Source organism: Limanda limanda, chromosome 12, assembly GCF_963576545.1.
Source record: "Limanda limanda chromosome 12, fLimLim1.1, whole genome shotgun sequence".
Taxonomy (NCBI): domain Eukaryota; kingdom Metazoa; phylum Chordata; class Actinopteri; order Pleuronectiformes; family Pleuronectidae; genus Limanda; species Limanda limanda.
The window spans coordinates 11,100,631-11,116,863 of NC_083647.1; the positions used below are offsets into that span (position 1 = coordinate 11,100,631).

Sequence of the window (16,233 nt, forward strand, 5' to 3'; positions counted from 1 at the left end):
ACAGCTGCGGGAGGAGAGTGGAATCATTAAAGGCCCAATGTTGTGTAAAGTACGTTTTCTGGGCTTGTACTACTTCCTTGAAGGGGGCAGCAGGGACCCTCAAAGTATGAAAACAGTCAGCCCACGGACTTTTTCACTTAGTACATTCCAAGAAAGATGTAATTGAAACGGCTGCTTTCATATATCCGGCCAAGTATGACGTATAATAGACCCAGCACTCTTCTCTGAGCCCAACCCAGCTGGGACCAGTCCAGCCTCAGAACCCCCTCTTATCTTTTGGAGGAATTCCAAAGTGTTGTCCTACTTTTGCCTCAAAGGATGTCATCTGCCCTTTCATCGGATGTTTTGCAGATAAGAAATCTATATTGTTTTGGATAGTTAATGTCTGTTTAGTCCGAAATATTTGTAAATCTATATTTTACGGGGGGACTTCTACAATGTAAGAAGCATGTGACCACATTTATAAAGAATTTTATCTGATAATCAATTAATTAATTGAAATCTAGAGATCTAGAGATCTAATCGAGATCTGTAAAATGAAATATCCGAAGGCAAAGAAGAGGCACTGCACAGCAAAGACAGTCAAAACATATGGTAAGATACACAAACGGTCTTGATTACAAAAAAGAAATATTTATTACAAAGTAAGTAAAATTTACATATATAAAATTAGCTGCTGTCCTCTCAGTTTGAGAGAATACCAAAAGAAGAGGTCATCACTGTCTGTGTCATTCGTTTCTGTCGAGGGGTGGTCTGAAGCCAACGTAACTGTTGCCATCACCAGGGAACTCCTCGCGTATGGTAAGGACTTCACATGAGGGAATTACAAACCTCACCTTTCTCCCAAGATGGCCCCAGCAGCAGCTGACAAAGCTCCTGTATGCCGGAAAAAGCAGGAAGGGGGGATAATTGCACTTTACAGACATGTCAGTTCATTTTTTTCAGTGCAATACGTTTTGCAATATTTTGTTATTATTACATTTATTACATTTAGATCAAAGTCTTTTCTAAACACCACCACGTGTGTATTTAACTGTTTATTTTCTGTAATAAAGTAATTTTTCTACTGAACAGAAGTGCCTCAAATATTTCATTTCATCAAGTGAAGTTAACATAACTAATAATCAGTTTAGAATCTTTTTTATTGGTTTCTTTTTCTGTTTTTCTGTATTTTAAAATACATCTATGTCCTTTTCTTTTCAACATAATTTAACCTGTTGTGTTTTATAAAATCTTCTCTTATATGAAATACATTTCAACATGTTTTATTTTGTATCTATTTTGTATGTAAAGCACTTTGAGCTGCATTTTTGCATGAAAGGTTCTTTACAAATCCAGTTGAATTATTAATTATGAAATAATTACTAACTTACAGGATGAGCCTGAGCCTCAAAGGCCAATAGTCAGCATGATAAATGTTGTGTGCATTTTTCAGAGAGTCATGCACACAGGTTCCAGGCCAGGATTCTCTGTCATGTAGTTTGTTGGGGACTGAAGCTGCTTAAGTATCCTAAGAGCCTGATGAGCAGAAAAAATAGAAAACTTTGGTAACGTAAAGACTTTGGCTACAGTGAAGGTTACTATTATTATCATTTGAGAATCTACCGTGTGTGTCTCCCTGCAGCACATTCTTTCTTTCTGTTGTCATCATGGCATCATTGCCACAGCTGCACCTGGAGAGGAAGGAGGACTCTAACCTGGTCTTCTACAGCTGTATCCAAACATAATAACATGACTCTCAGCTGTGGTCGTCTCCATTTGTGTTTACCGGAGAGGTCTTCAATGCTTCCAGAAGGAGACCGGTGATAGGCCTGCATGTTCACATGTCACTCAGAGGAGGGCCTCACAAATAATGAATGAGGCAAGCGAAAAACAGCCTGCTGTGTCTGGAGCTCCAGAGAGAGGCATAAGAGGGGTCATGGAAATACACATTGGAGTAGTTTTTTCGACTTTAAACCACTGCGATATCATCTTAGGAGTATCAATACCTCAAATTATTTCAAAAAATGTAAACAAAAAATGAATCCAGTTTACTCAATTTCCAAATTTACTAAATAAGTCTTATTCAAATCGAAGAAAAATAACTCTTATCATATTCTTTCTTTGATTTAAAATTGTACAACTTTATTTTTATTGTTTTATAGCATGTAGAGTGATTGCTACATTTGCAAAATATATTTATTAAAGCAGGACATGTTACATTTATATATTTTATGTAAATATTTTCAATTCCCACTTTAAAATAAATTAACCCAACTAGTTTTTTATGTACTATAGAATTCATATATATATCGTATATATTATATCATAATATTATACATTATTATTTTAATAAATATTGTGAATACATCTATAACTACTGATATATCATATTAAATATTACAAATATATGATATTATATTGTCAATAATCAGATATTTATCTATATTGTCATTAAAACCTATAACTTTTTAGAACATTTGATTTAGTCATTGATAAATAATATAAATCATTCTTAATATCATATCATTCATGTTGTTAGTAAATACATTTTATGAATGAAAAGAGCAAAGAAAGTAAAAGCCCAGTTCCGATATCCTTCACTCACTTTCAAACATAATACTTGTATTATTTTTTTATTTCTGTGTCCACATTTTTACTCAACTGTACAACATCTAGAGATCCTGAGAAATAAGCAAATTATGTACTGATATCTTTAGTTTATCCCCTTATCTTGAAATTTTACTTTAAAATAAATGTGCATGAGTGACTCGTACACCATTACACTGTTGTTATGAATCAGGTCTATTGGACAGTGTTGTTCTTCCTCTAAGAATGACAACACTGCTGAAGTTTGTACATTATAACCATGGATCATCACTGGATTCTGACACTTTATCTGCGTGTGAAACATGGAGCAGTGACAGCGTTGTTTTATTTTGAAGGCGGCGGAAGTGGGTGTGCTCCTCCGATGGCTGGCTCGTATAAAGTCTGCTCGGTAGCGCTGAGCCTAGCTTCGCTGTGGTAGCTGCTTGTTTTCCTCACCGCCGCCCGGGGTCCCCACTCGTCGTTGCTGAGCTCCGACGCTGCAAACCCGGTCGTCACCTTTCCAGCGGCGCTACCGATGGACCACAGGCTCCAGGTTCGTGTTCGTGTGGCGCTGTGTACATGTGACGCGAAGCCGAGCCGTGGAGTCCCGTTCAGAGCCTGTCAGCCATGTTACTGTACATCAGTCAATGATGCAGCTAGCCACAGGAACCGTGTTTATTTTTAGCAGCTAACGTGCCTCTCGCTGCGATGCAATGGAGCAGATGTCGGCGCCGTGTGTTTGCTTGGGTCTGACGTTGTTGACATCGTGACGGCGACGTGAATGTTAATGTAGACATGACATCCGCGGGGTTTTGTTTCTGGTGGAAAAGTGTGGTAGCTGCATTAACTGTCTCCGCTGATGCGAAGCTAAGTGGTAGCTAGCGAGTTGTGGACCAGCCGTGTACAGAAATCAAGCCAAGGCCCCAGACAACAAACCCTCACCGTTCTGTTTCTGGGTGTCATTAAGCATACATGCAAGTAGAACGTAGATTTGAGGCTAACCGGTTAGTTTATTGCTTTCTGGCCGGTACGACTGTTCAACTTTAAGCCTTGTTAGCATTTGGATTAAGAAGATCATGCTCCTCAGAGGACAGCGAGCAGAAGACGTCTGATTCACCACCGTGTTACTTCAAAACATCCCCGAATGAGTCATACACGTGTTGTTATTGTGTCATGTCGCACAGATCTGTGTTTACTTTGGGTTTGTGGTCAGGATGGCGGCTGCTTCACTTCCAGCTACATGTCAGTTCATCTAACAGATCTCTCTAAACCACAATGTCAACACTGCACTAACGTGTGGACCCCCTCCTCGCAGATGGACCAGCAGGACCAGTCCTACATGTTTGCCAGTCTCACACGGCCTCACTCGGAGCAGCTGCTGCAAGGCCTCCAGCTCCTGCGGCAGGATCATGAACTATGTGACATTGTCCTGCGGGTGGGCGATGCCAAGATCCATGCCCACAAAGTAGTGCTGGCCAGCATTAGTCCTTACTTCAAGGCCATGTTCACGGGTAACCTGTCCGAGAAGGAGACCTCTGAGGTGGAGTTCCAGTGCATCGACGAGACTGCCTTGCAGGTATGTTCGGAGCCGGCGGTCATTAACTGCACTCACTTGTTTTCAATTATGTGACATGTTTACTCTTTCTGTTGCAGGCCATCGTAGAGTATGCCTACACTGGTACTGTGTTTATCTCCCAGGAAACGGTGGAATCTCTGCTCCCGGCTGCCAACTTACTCCAGGTTAAGCTAGTGCTCAAGGAGTGCTGCTCCTTCTTAGAGAGCCAGCTCGATGCTGGGAACTGTATAGGCATCTCTCGCTTTGCAGAGACGTATGGCTGTCACGATCTGTGCCTGGCTGCCACTAAGTTCATCTGTGAGAACTTTGAGGACGTCTGTCAGACGGAGGAGTTTTTTGAACTGACGAGGGCCGAGTTGGACGAAATTGTGTCCAATGACTGCCTCAAGGTGGTCACGGAGGAGACTGTATTCTACGCCCTGGAATCGTGGATCAAATATGATGTAACTGAGAGACAGCAGCATCTGGCACAGCTGCTGCACTGCGTTCGCCTTCCACTCCTCAGCGTCAAATTCCTCACTCGCCTATATGAAGCCAACCACCTTATACGAGATGACCACGCATGCAAGCACCTGCTCAATGAGGCCCTAAAATATCATTTTATGCCAGAGCACCGACTTTCCTATCAGACCGTTTTGTCCGCACGGCCCAGGTGTGCTCCCAAGGTGCTGCTTGCAGTCGGAGGCAAGGCTGGACTGTTTGCCACACTAGAAAGGTAATGATGATAATGTCTGGATAATAATGTAAGCACTGTTATAAAGGTAACTTTCCAAACGTCTGTATTGTCTAAGCCTTTGGTATGATCTGTTTTAAAAGCGATCAGACTAATCCGATTCTGCCTTTCTCTCGCAGCATGGAAATGTATTTCCCTCAGACCGATTCGTGGATCGGACTGGCCCCTCTCAGCGTGCCACGGTATGAGTTCGGTGTAGCAGTGCTGGACCACAAGGTATATGTGGTGGGAGGCATTGCCACACACATGAGACAGGGCATCAGCTATCGGAGACACGAGAGCACAGTGGAGAGCTGGGACCCCGAAAGCAACACCTGGTCCTCGGTGGAGCGCATGGCAGAGTGCCGCAGCACCCTCGGGGTGGTGGTCCTGGCCGGAGAGCTGTACGCCCTGGGGGGCTATGACGGGCAGTATTACCTTCAGTCGGTGGAGAAATACGTCCCTAAGTTGAAGGAGTGGCAGCCGGTGGCCCCCATGACAAAGTCCCGCAGCTGCTTTGCCACTGCTGTGCTGGATGGAATGGTGTACGCTATCGGAGGCTATGGCCCAGCCCACATGAACAGGTAAATCCACTGAGAATGGTTATGATGCCTGTTTGATCTGCTGAAATCAATGTCATCTGCTTGTGGGTTTTATGAAAATATACAGTAGGGATGTTCTGAACGGGTTTAATGAACCTGTATGGAAGTGAGAAAGTGCTGCAACCTTGTCTTTGGCTGTGTCGAAACTGTAAATAACACAATTGTGCATATGTTGTACAATTGTATAGGTTGCATGAATTATATTCCCCCAAAAGTTAAGAAGTCTGAAAATCATTTATTCTGTAGCAGCTCAGTTTCTTCATATATAATCAAAACCTGCAACTCCATGTTGTTTTGTTCCTATAGATGACATTTGACCTAAGATTTGTAAGGTTGTGGTGCTCTGTCGCACCTTTTTTAAAATAGACCTTGATCCCAGGGAAAAGCTTGTCACCACTCTGAGATCTCCAAATCCAACTCTCTCTCAAGGTCTTGTAGTTATTTAATAGAACTGGCAATCAAGTGAAGGATGTCAAGTGTCTCTGAGAAAATGACCAGGAACCTGTTAATGAGTGAAGAGGAGTCGGAGCGTGAGTGGTTGCTGAAGTTTCCCTGAGAGGCTGCCTGCCTGTGTGCTGCCAGTTCAGACCTCTGTTGTTGCTGTAGGTCTCTAGAGAGCCGTGTCTCTGTTGCTCGTTTCCTTGACTCCTGAAACTCCTCAGGAGAATGTGTTTGGACAAACAATCTTTCGGGACTGTTTTTTTTCTTTTCTTCCCCCAGTGGCTTCTATGTCCTAGCACACTGCAAAACAACCCCACATTGCCAGGGTTAGATTCGACAGTGTGTATGAGTGTGTTTGTTATGAGACCGTCTAAACTAAGCACATTATCGCTGTAGTTTGAAATAGGTCTTTTGAGTAATTATTGCTTTTTATGTAGTATAGTTGGGGTGTTTTTTGCTTGTCATAGCCAATTTACTCCGAATTGCATAAACTTGGTGCATAAAGATATACACCTTTTCCAAAACATGCACATCCTTTTATATTTTTTCCGTCAGCTGTTATTTCAGTTTAAGACATTACGTTCATATATTTGGACACATTGTATTTTTAAAAACTTGAAGTCAGACAATCATAGGAAGTCCATTAGAGTTTTAAGCTGAGGTATTGCTGGGAACAGTGAAATATATCTGTTACTGTTTGTACTGTGAGATACTGAATAATCAAAGATATTAGTATCTAAGTAAATACTTGAATTAAAATGTGCAACTTCATTACCTCTAACGATTTCTTAGCTGATGTTTAAAAGATTTTCAAATATGTTGAGTCACCTCACGACAAGAAGGTTCCCTCTTCAAATCCTGACTAGTTCTTTCAGTGCAGTTGGCATGTTCTCTTCTCACCATATCTGCGTGGGTTTTCTCGGGGTACTCTGGCTAGCCACAGACCAAAGACATGCAGATTGATGTTAGGTTAATTGAAGAATTGAGCGTAGATGTGAGGGTTAAATGGTTTTTGTCCCTATATGTTGGGAGATCAGTTCAGGGTGTCCCCCTTCTCTCACCCAATGTCGGCTGGGATTGGCTCCAGCTCCCCCTGAGACCCTCATAGGATATGCTGTATAGATAATGGATTGATGTATTATCTAATGGGACATGATTTGACGGTTGGTAATGCGATTTGAGTAAATATTGTTTGTTTTGAAAATCTGAAGTGTTAAAGTATAATCTGACAATGGTTAAAAAATGTAAAGGACATAAAACCCCCAACTCTCCGCCCAGCTCTGTACCACCAGTTGTAAGTGACATGTCTTATTCGAATGAACTGACGTTTATTTTTAACCATTGTTTTGTTTTGTTTTGTTCTGCGCAGCGTGGAGCGGTACGACACCAGCAAGGATGCCTGGGAAATGGTAGCCCCCATGGCAGATAAGAGGATCAACTTTGGAGTAGGCGTCATGCTCGGCTTCATATTTGTGGTTGGTGGACATAATGGAGTGTCCCACCTGTCCAGCATTGAGAGGTACGATCCACACCAGAACCAGTGGACAGCCTGTCGGCCCATGAACGAACCTCGCACAGGTGAGTTCATGCCCTATTCATTCTTATAGTATTAAACATCCTGTTGGAGGATATAATGCATCTGCTGTTAGTATTGCATCACTTAAAAGGAGAATGATGCCTCTAACTGGCCACATGTGACATCGCTGTTTTACAGGTGTAGGCTCTGCCATTGTGGACAACTACCTCTATGTGGTGGGGGGTCACTCTGGGTCGTCTTACCTGAACACTGTCCAGCGCTATGACCCCATCTCAGACAGCTGGTTGGACTCAAGCGGCATGTTGTACTGCCGCTGTAACTTTGGCCTGACTGCCCTTTGACCCATGGCCCAGCCGGCTAGGACCCAATAAGTAACTTAGACACGAAGACTTTTCTTTTTTGTTGTCTCCTCCTCCGTCCCACATTCATCCTCCAGGTGCAGAGTAGCGCTGCACAGCAATGGGAACACCAGAGGAGAGAGTGAGAGGGCCTGCTGGGTGGATCAATGTGCTGGGCGAGCTGGCTGGAGAGAGAGAGGGGGACCACAGACATGGCTGCGGCGATGAAGAGCTACGACGTTGCGTGGATGTGAAAGGAAGAGAGTTGGACGGCTGTTGTCACAGGCACAAGGAGACGACCGCTCTACTGCTGCTGGACCACAATAAGGACTCTGAGCCATTTCCCAGAGGATTGTGGGAAAAATCTTGTCACTTTTTTCATCATTATTCTGTTATGTCAGCACACATTTGTGTTTTATTTCCTTCATGCCATTTAACACCTAAATAGTTTTGTTTCTCTCGTTAATTTCCCTGCTGCAAAACGGAACCATATCTTCAAACTTTAGTAGAACACCGCTTGTGTACTTGTATGAAATATGTGGTTGTCGGCCATGTTAGTGTGTATGTCCGTGTGTATGCTCGAGGAGTAAGTGCATGTCGGATAGGATTGTTTTACTGCGTGTTTACGTGCAGAACCGATGCTCGGGCTCAGCAACCCACGAGTTCTGCATCAAAATCAGTGCTTCACAAAACAAACGTTGGAATCTTTATATTTTCTCAAAAAGGGCTGCCTTTTTTCCTCTCTTGTAAATGGTCTAAATGAAACATATAGATGAATATATCCTCTAGTGCATTGCCTGTAAATGTTTTTTCTGCACTGGGTCACTAGCGTGTGTGTGCGTGTGTGAATGTATGTGTGTAGTTTGATACCGAGGGTCAATTTAGAGGTGAATGACGAATTCTCCTCGGTGTTTGCCACTAGTCTCTGTCATTCTTGGAGCCATGTTAAAAAAAGAAAAGAATCCCCATGTTCTAGCTTCTGTTACAGCCTCTTGAGGTCGGGTCATGCACTTGCTACTCTTCACAATAGTTGTAATCGACCATGGCCCTATGTTCACCCTTTGGTCTGTACACGATACCAACTGGTGCTATATTTAGGAATCAGGATTCAGCTGTTTGTCTGTGTTGCCTCACACAATTAGGTCAATCTCTGCCTCATTACAGCTTTACATGTTTAATCATATTGATTTATGTGCATTTAAATGCGTTAAAAACCGAAATGGCCCCCAACCATGCAATAAAATGAAGTCGTACTGAAAGGGACGTCCTTTGGTTGGACAACCACAAACTTCTGCCCCCATAATTCAACCCCCCCCCCCATACAAAATCAACACTATGTTTTTTGTACTATTTATTATGTTTTATAGGCATTTATTTTCTTCACGTGATCCCTAATGCAGGATATGAGCATGCTTTGCCTTGTCTCAACACCTGTTGCCAGTACAATGTCACTCCTCGCTCTTGCCTCCAATCAGGTGTGTGAGAAGTCTTTATGCTCGCCAACCTGCTACCAAACACGTGGCCACGGTCTCGCCTGTGAGATCAGGTTTGAGGTCATTGGTTCAGTTTCATGTATAGTGCCAAAACATGCACCTTATTTTTATTTTATTTTCTCCAACCCCTAGGGGCAGAAACTGCATCCCTCTTTGAATTGAAACACTTAATTATTGCTAATGTATTAGCATCACATTCTTCCATACTGTCATGGTTATGGAAGACAAAGCACCAGGGGCTGTGTTAGCCACCTCAGGCCAAGTTGTCACTGTCAGCAGTTCTGTGTCCTGGGAGAGAGACCTGATTAGTGCTCGTCTGGGTGTGTGTTGTGACCCCAGGCTGGCTGAAGGTGGCGCTCTGTGCTGCCTCTGGCTCCACTGATAGAAAGGTCAAGCGACGCACAGCAATAGAGGGGGTGCCAGACTAGGAAACGACTACTCGTGGTGCCACTTTGTTGAGTCACTGTCGACGTTCAAGTCTAGTTTTGAGTTGTTTTGTGCACTGAGGTTTGCACATAGATGGAAACTTAAAACCAAGCTCTGCATTGCACTTACCAAACTATTTGATACATATTGTAATTTGTACATGTTTTATAATTTAGGTTGACGGCATTTAGAAAATGCAATATTATTATTTTCTGTTCCGTGTGTGGACAACGAGTGTGTTTTTATGTTTGTCTCTTTTAAAAAGCCAAGGCATTTCATATTGTTGAACCCCCCCCTCCCCACATGGCATGTCTGTCCAGTCACTTTTGGTACCATTGACTTTGCCTCATCTTACCAGAAATTTTGTGTTGTCATTTTGTTGTGCATGCTGTTTAATTTTGTACAAGGCATACGTTTATTTATCTAGAATCTAATGGATAGCTCACAATTTATTGAATTGGTGGCCAAACTGAAGTATACACATGAAAATACTGATAACCAGCAGTTTTTACCATGTACCGGTCGTGGAAACAGCCCACAGGACATGTGCTCTTCCACTTTAATGACATTTGCCTTGTATGTTTGTCAGAGTGTCACTGGTGAGACTTTGTCTGTCGCGGATTGTTTGCATCACCATGTTGAGTATAAGCAAACTAATGTATGTTCCTGCATAATTATTTTATGAAGATGTGAATGACTTCTTTTATTCGTATTTATGATTTGTATTGTTTATGTTCTGTTACCAGATTTTTTTTGTCTACTGTAATGGATTTTGTTATGTCTCTTAATCACAGCACAAATCATGCAGGCGTGAATATGTGCTGCTGCCATGGTTCATCTAGCGTCAATGTTACGTGTAATGTCATCATCTGAGGTGTATACTAACTACTACTTAGAGCAAGGCTGATGAAAAGCTGCAAACGTTAATCTGCAAAAGGAAGGCGTGTTTAAAGTTAAGTTTGTGTGTGTATTTTTTTGTTATGGCCTAACTAACCAATGTCCTGTTTATTTTTGCCACCACTCTCACCAAAGTGCTTGTTCAAAGAGAGCAGATGGACGACGACTAACACCTGGTCTGCGACGGCCTGCCACTCTTAATGTTTGTGTCTGAAAGAAAAAAAAATCCTTTTTGAAACTGATGTCAATGTTTAGCCAAATGACCACTCCGCTTCTTTTACGTTTCCCCCCCCACCCCATCGTGTGTCCGGAGTAGTGAGGTGACGGCGATCTTGAATTTTATATCCTGTGGATTAATACTGGAAGTACAAGATAACCTTAGGTGTAGAAAAAACGGTAGCTTTTCACATTTTGACCATGTTTTTGATTGAAGACATTTTACATACATTCTAATCAGTTTGTGTGGTGCAGTTGTACCCAGTTTAAAAATAAAATGCCTGCCTTAAAAGGTAGTCTGCTGTTATGTGGCTCTTTTGATCCTCATTCACTCTGTTCATACGTGCAACACGAATAAATCAATACACAAGTAGGCCAACATTTTTGTATTTTTCATTTTAAAGACAACGTTTGCATAGAAAAAATTGCCTTGATAAAGGATTAATGCTCAACAGAGCTCAATTTCATACTAACTCATTGGCAGAGGCACCGTGTGACACCAACAATTCTTTTTAAAGTTATAAAAAGTAATATCTTCTGTGGAGGAGAATGCAGTATATGCTGAGTCAATGCTGCCAGCTTAGTGGCCTGGAAGCCAAACAAGTAACATTTAAATGTACAATTGTACTTTAACGTTCACTCATCCCAAACATGGTAAGAAACAAAAGCTGACCTGTTAACCTGACAGGGACCTTCACCTTGTTTCTGACCCTCATACCACAGTGTACATACAAAAAGCACCAGTTCAATTTGAGCAAGGGCTGATATGCATAAATGTAGAGTTCAAAACACTTAGAAAACTGTACAAATGTGGTACACAGCTAATGTAATCTCCTTAATAGAAATGCCCCCTCATGTGAGGAATTTAACAGCCATGATGTTTTTTAAATCAAATCAGTCCCTTGTTTGTGGCAGATAATTCACACAATGTGCATTATTCATCGATATCGTTATGATTATCAACCCAGAACTATTATAGTCCATTATATTCTTGGATTCCAAGCATGCCCCTAGAAAAAGTTAAGTAACTTTCCTTTTGCACAGTGAGCTTGCTGCAAGCATCCAGGTGAAATGAAGCATGTCATTCAGCACTCTCACAGCCAACAGTAAGCAAATGCTGACGGGAAATACTAAAAGATTCAAATGATGCGATAAGTAGAGGGAAATAAACATCGGGTCATATCAAAATAATCATAGGACGGGTGGATGAATGCTTTCACTCTTATGCTTAGTGCGTCTCCTGCTCATCATCCATCTTTCCGTACAGTTCACTTCTCAGAGGCACGGATGTAGACCAGAGAGGACAGCAGCAAGAGCTCGGGCGGCTTGTGTAACAAGATCAGATTGTCGCTCCTCAATCCGTCATAGTGCATCCAGCAGCCGTCAATCTGGAAGGCTGCAGAGTAGTGATGCTCCTCCTTGTTGAAGAGTGTGGCGCCCTCAAGTAAGTACCTGTGAAGAGAAGAGGACAGAGGAGGTTTTTTCTTTAATATTTTGATAAAGGTGGTATCATAGGCAAAGTTATCTGCATCTGGTCTAAAAACATTTAATTCAATTGGTGGTGTAATGACAGCTGGGGCACGTTCAATATCAAAACGTTTTACACCATTTTGGTATGATTTTCAGGATTGAGCGAAATGTTTACTCGAAAACAGCGTTCAACGGGAATAGAGGTACATTTTCTTTGGTTTGGTGAGTGTGTCAGAGGTGTTGCGGTGACATAATAACCCTCCCATATTATAAAGGCAGTGCACACGATGGATTCTAAAGTCCTCTACAAATGTGGCAGATGCTGCTTGGTGTAACAACAAGTATCTTTTGATGCATTAAACATGTATTTAAACCCTTGGTATCTACATCCGAGATTAATTCCACAAAAACCTCAAATAACCACGTTACAGAGAGATATTGCAAAACATTTCTCACAAAATAAATGAATCAATAGAAGAAATTTATTTTAAAGCATGACAGAAGTAGTATTAAATAAATGTTTATATAATTAACAGAACCTAGTGTGTAATATTTTAAAATATTCAAGGTATTTTTTTAGGGCCTAGAATTCCGATTATTGAACTTTCCAAGATCCTGCGGTAACACTTTTGAGTCCATAGGAACCCCGGCATACGTCTACGTTGATGCAATCATTTTTTGTCTATTACACAAATATTTTCTAAAATTATCTATCAATACGCTTTCTTGTACAATTTACTGCTGTTTTAGCCTCCTTTTACGACGCTTAAATTGTTTTTATTTATCTGCCTAAAGCTGAATAAACAGCCCTGTGCCAAAGCCATAATGCGGCAGGTCAGTGCAGTGGGAGTTCATGTGATAGTGACTTGCACCAAAGTGATGCAGACGCACGCTGCTGTACACCAAACATACCTGTGCTGACAGAGAGCCAAGTGGTATGGAACGTAGGACAACTCCTCTGACTTCCACCGCTGCATGTTCAGAATGACAAAGGGTGGGGGTCCGTGGCAGAAGACCCTCTGAGAGAACTCCCTCAGACCATCACACCTGGAACACAAGCACACAAACGGTCACAGAAGTGGAACAAGACTGAACCGAGTCAGAGGGTCACGAACGTCTTATCTCGCATCTCACCCCAGTTCTGAGCAGAGGAGGAGCTTTGGGCAGAGGAACTCGTCCACGGCCGACTGAATGGGGTCTCTGTGAGGCAGCTCATGAGGAGGGCTGGTGGAAAAATGTGAGAATGACATTTAAAGAAATGTAAATCCAACAAAACTCCATTCAGGATTTGACCAACTTGGTGAAAGGAAAGTATGTCTTTGAAAAGAAAGTGAGGCAGCATGGAATGCATCCAGGTGGAGGTTATTACAGTTTAGTTAGTACATCAAGGGGCAGAAATCAAGATGGCAGCATTCGTATCCGGGATATTTTGGATAATTTCTGGACCATGGGAGGAAGTGTAGACGGGTTGTTCATCTTGTACCTGTAGCATCATGTTATTGTACTGCCTGCAGTATACCTGATGTTATATTATACTGTCTGTGTGCAGTATACCTGATGTTATATTATACTATCTGTGTGCAGTATACCTGATGTTATATTATACTGTCTGTGTGCAGTATACCTGCTGTTATGTTATACTGTATGTGTGCAGTATACCTGATATTGTATTATACTGTCTGTGTGCAGTATACCTGCTGTTATATTATACTGTATGTGTGCAGTATACCTGATGTTATATTATACTGTCTGAGTGCAGTATACCTGATGTTGTATTATACTGTCTGTGTGCACTATACCTGATGTTATATTATACTGTATGTGTGGAGTATACCTGATGTTATATTATACTGTCTGTGTGCAGTATACCTGATGTTATATTATACTGTATGTGTGGAGTATACCTGATGTTGTATTATACTGTCTGTGTGCAGTATACCTGATGTTATATTATACTGTCTGTGTGCAGTATACCTGATGTTATATTACAGTGTCTGTGTGCATTATACCTGATGTTATATTATACTGTCTGTGTGCAGTATACCTGATGTTATATTACAGTGTCTGTGTGCATTATACCTGATGTTATATTATACTGTCTGTGTGCAGTATACCTGATGTTATATTACAGTGTCTGTGTGCAGTATACCTGATGTTGTATTATACTGTCTGTGTGCAGTACCTGATGTTGTATTACAGTGTCTGTGTGCAGTATACCTAATGTTATATTATACTGTCTGTGTGCAGTATACCTGATGTTGTATTATACTGTCTGTGTGCAGTACCTGATGTTGTATTATACTGTCTGTGTGCAGTATACCTGATGTTATATTGTACTGTCTGTGTGCATTATACCTGATGTTGATGGTGATCTTGATGAACTCCTGGAAGCGCGCTGGGCAGCTCCAGCTGGTGCACAGGCTCTCCTGTATGGTGGACATGAGGTTCTTCAAGTTCTTTGTGAAGTTCTCGTGCTCGTTGCCGAACAGGTCGATCTCCAACGCCGCCTGGTGGACCTCGGAGCGGTACTGTCTCTTGGACATCCTGTCCCAGATCCACAGCATCTTCACGGTGGTGTAATCGCAGGAGTCCATCAGGTAGAGGAAACACTCCACGAACTGCTTGCCCAGGAAGACAGCCAGCTCCCGGGGGAAGCCCTGGTTGTCCCGCAGGATCACGTAGAGGATCATGAGGAAGCCGTCGATGGTGCAGGTGTTCTTCAGGTTGATCTTGACGTACAGGGGGGTGCATGATATGGCTTTTCGTCCCGCCTTGATGGTGAAGACGCCGCCCCAGGGCAGCACGGGCCTCCAGAAGGAGCGGTCCTCCTTGTCATTGTTGTTGATGGAGGCTCGGATTTCCTCAAACAGCGTCTTGGACCTAAAGGCACATGATGCACGCCAGTTAGCCTGAATGTGGACGAGGTTTGGTATGCAGCAGCGGTGTGGTGCTGGGGCAGGTTTGGGAGTGGGCGGAGCAACTTGAACAGACTACGTGCAAACAGCTACATGGAGTTAGCTCACAGAGACAAAACAAAGCACTGGCAGGGACTAGTAACGCCCACACATGCTCCAGGAAATACACAGAGCCCCCAAACCTCCCCGTGTGACCAATTAGCATCTGGCTAGCAACTCACCTCTCGGAGTGCGGGTTGTTCTCGGTGTTTCGTGTTTGCAGCTCTTCGTTGTCGCTCAGGACACAACATGTACTTTCCATAGCTCCCGGTGTTTCTTCATGTCTCGCGTCGGAGTGAACGTCAGATACACGCGTGTAGGGGTCTCCAGCTCTCTGTAATGACAGTGTGAGTGATGACACCTCCGCTGGCAGCAAAACAAACCCGCGGTGAACGTCCTGTCACGTCAGGCCCAGGAACATAAACACTGCTGCTGCTGCTGACAGGTCAGAGGGGAGCTGTGGACATACAGGGCTGCCCCCTGCTGGCTCTCTGCGTAATTACACCCTATCCCCTGTGAGAGAGAGAGAGATAGATAGATAGATAGATAGATAGATAGATAGATAGATAGATAGATAGATAGATAGATAGATAGATAGATAGATAGATAGATAGATAGATAGATAGATAGATAGATAGATAGATAGATAGATAGATAGATAGATAGATAGATAGATAGATAGATAGATAGAGAGGTAGATGGATAGAACGATAGATAGATAGATGGAGAGAGAAAGTTAGATAGAGAGAGCGAGCGAGAGGGAGGGAGCTGGATAGATAGAAAGAGATATAGATAGAAAGATATAATTAATAGATAGATAGATAGATAGATAGATAGATAGATAGATAGATAGATAGACAGATAGACAGATAGATAGATAGATAGATAGATAGATAGATAGATAGATAGATAGATAGATAGATAGATAGATAGATAGATAGATAGATAGATAGATAGATAGATAGATAGATATAAAGATAGATAGATAGATAGATAGATAGAT

General features: G+C 42.3%; 2 protein-coding genes across 3 annotated transcripts; one reads left to right on the forward strand and one right to left on the reverse strand.

The window, feature by feature from the left end:
- Positions 1 to 3,012: 3,012 nt before the first annotated feature.
- On the forward strand, positions 3,013 to 11,117 carry LOC133015770 (kelch-like protein 28). The gene is made up of 6 exons (XM_061083039.1): positions 3,013 to 3,121; positions 3,884 to 4,144; positions 4,222 to 4,859; positions 4,997 to 5,440; positions 7,269 to 7,477; positions 7,614 to 11,117. Exons 1-6 carry the CDS (start codon positions 3,104 to 3,106, stop codon positions 7,775 to 7,777), a joined length of 1,734 nt encoding a protein of 577 aa, XP_060939022.1. The 5' UTR covers positions 3,013 to 3,103; the 3' UTR covers positions 7,778 to 11,117.
- Positions 11,118 to 11,177: 60 nt separating this feature from the next.
- c12h14orf28 (chromosome 12 C14orf28 homolog) lies at positions 11,178 to 15,656 on the reverse strand. 2 transcript variants are annotated; one of them, XM_061083040.1, is made up of 5 exons: positions 15,413 to 15,656; positions 14,632 to 15,156; positions 13,411 to 13,500; positions 13,189 to 13,323; positions 11,178 to 12,258 (listed from the first exon to the last, which is right to left on the reverse strand). In XM_061083040.1, the coding sequence occupies exons 1-5, from the start codon at positions 15,490 to 15,492 to the stop codon at positions 12,075 to 12,077; spliced, it is 1,014 nt and encodes a 337-aa protein (XP_060939023.1). In that variant the 5' UTR covers positions 15,493 to 15,656; the 3' UTR covers positions 11,178 to 12,074. The 2 variants fall into 2 exon arrangements, with proteins under 2 accessions (XP_060939023.1, XP_060939024.1); XM_061083041.1 differs by lacking the exon at positions 13,411 to 13,500.
- Positions 15,657 to 16,233: the final 577 nt, after the last annotated feature.